The following is a 1,512-nucleotide window of genomic DNA, read 5'->3' as shown; positions in this document are numbered from 1 at the left end:
AGCAACAAGATATATTTCATTAAAAATAATTCATTAATATTCAACTTTCCTTTGTACACTGGAGATATTAGAAATACCATGTCAGCCAATTTTTAAAAAGTTTCAAAAACTATGATTTCTAGTGTTTGGTCTTACATTTACTGATCTTAAACTATAGATGATGCTCTGGGATGTGAACAAATCATCCTATGTCCCCTACCTCCACCAACAAGTAACAATGCTTTCACTTCTGGTCTGCATATCGCTGATTTTTGTTTGAAGTTTATGGGCAAAATTTAGCTCCGTAGATATGAATGGAAATGCAGGTCTGACAAATAACATCAACATCAGGACTAAAAGTCCCAGGGCTACAAACTACACAGCTAGCACAGTTACTGTGTAGAACGATATTTTTTCCAAAGCCCGGTCGACAGCTATCCAGACGTGCTATCTGAAAACCGTGGTCTACAAAATGCATAGCTGGTAGAGTTTTATTAAAGTTATGGGAGAATATATGTGCTTGGCGCGGAAAAAATTCTTCTATTCGATCTCTTGCCTGAAGGATATTATAGTTAGTGATATCTTCACAGTCAGTAGATTCATTGCAAGCACCTTTCTACCCTGGAGCAAAAAAAGATTAACTTGGAAGGCTATAAATAGTTCATGTATGAGGGCATGTCTTGGAGTTTCAACAGAATGGCATTTATATGATGGTTCTGTGACATGGCACGACAAATTAGAAATTAGATTATTCAAGATTTTCTTCAGCACTCTAAAGAGCAGGTCATTGTATCTTCTTCTTATACAAGACTTTGTGGTAAGACGTACAGCCATCTGATATGAATAACCAGGTTCCTGATAGGCAAACATCAGGAAGTCATATCTCTTCTTTATTGTCTTTTCTTCTTGAGTTTCTGCTATGGCAAACTTATAGGAAAGAAAACATGTGTAAAGAAACCATCAAGAGAGCAGGGAGACAGCCTACAGACTGGGAAAAAGTATTTGCCAACTCCAGGTCTGACAAAGGCTTAACATCTCGGATCTACAAGGAACTCAAACGTGCTGAAAAGAAAAAAACAAACAACCCCATTATAAAATGGGCTAAAGATATGAACAGACACTTCTCAAAGGAAGACATCCGAGCAGCCAACAGACACATGAAGAAATGTTCAACCTCACTAATCATCAGGGATATGCAAATCAAAACCACACTGAGATACCACCTAACTCCAGTCAGAATGGCAATTATCAATAATTCAGAAAATAACAGTTGCTGGAGAGGGTGTGGTGAAAAGGGAACACTTCTACACTGTTGGTGGGAGTGTAAACTAGTGCAACCTCTGTGGAAAACAGTATGGCGATTCCTAAAAGCTCTAAATATTGACCTCCCATATGACCCCGCAATCCCTCTACTGGGAATATACCCTGAAGAACTCAGATCACTCTATAAAAAAGATAGCTGCACACATATGTTTATCACAGCATTGTTCACAATAGCAAGAACCTGGAATCCACCATGCTGTCCATCAAAAG

The 1,512-nt window shown here is 38.3% G+C and overlaps 2 protein-coding genes across 2 annotated transcripts in view; both read right to left on the bottom strand.

Moving 5' to 3' along the window:
* Positions 1-1,512, bottom strand: part of NOD1 (nucleotide binding oligomerization domain containing 1) — a 34,017-nt gene that overhangs the window by 4,912 nt on the left and 27,593 nt on the right. The window lies entirely within an intron of this gene.
* The window catches only part of LOC103270047 (zona pellucida-binding protein 2-like), a 1,989-nt gene continuing 574 nt past the window's right edge, over positions 98-1,512 (bottom strand). Inside the window, 2 exon segments of the mRNA XM_008067585.1 lie at positions 98-610; positions 613-925. Coding sequence (XP_008065776.2) covers positions 263-610; positions 613-925 — 661 coding nt within the window. The 3' untranslated portion in view covers positions 98-262.

Source organism: Carlito syrichta, unplaced genomic scaffold (genome assembly GCF_000164805.1).
Source record: "Carlito syrichta isolate Samal-C Ts95f unplaced genomic scaffold, Tarsius_syrichta-2.0.1 Scaffold107564, whole genome shotgun sequence".
Lineage (NCBI taxonomy): Eukaryota > Metazoa > Chordata > Mammalia > Primates > Tarsiidae > Carlito > Carlito syrichta.
The sequence above is the reverse complement of the archived record's forward strand: the minus strand, read 5'-3'. Positions and strand labels throughout refer to the sequence as shown.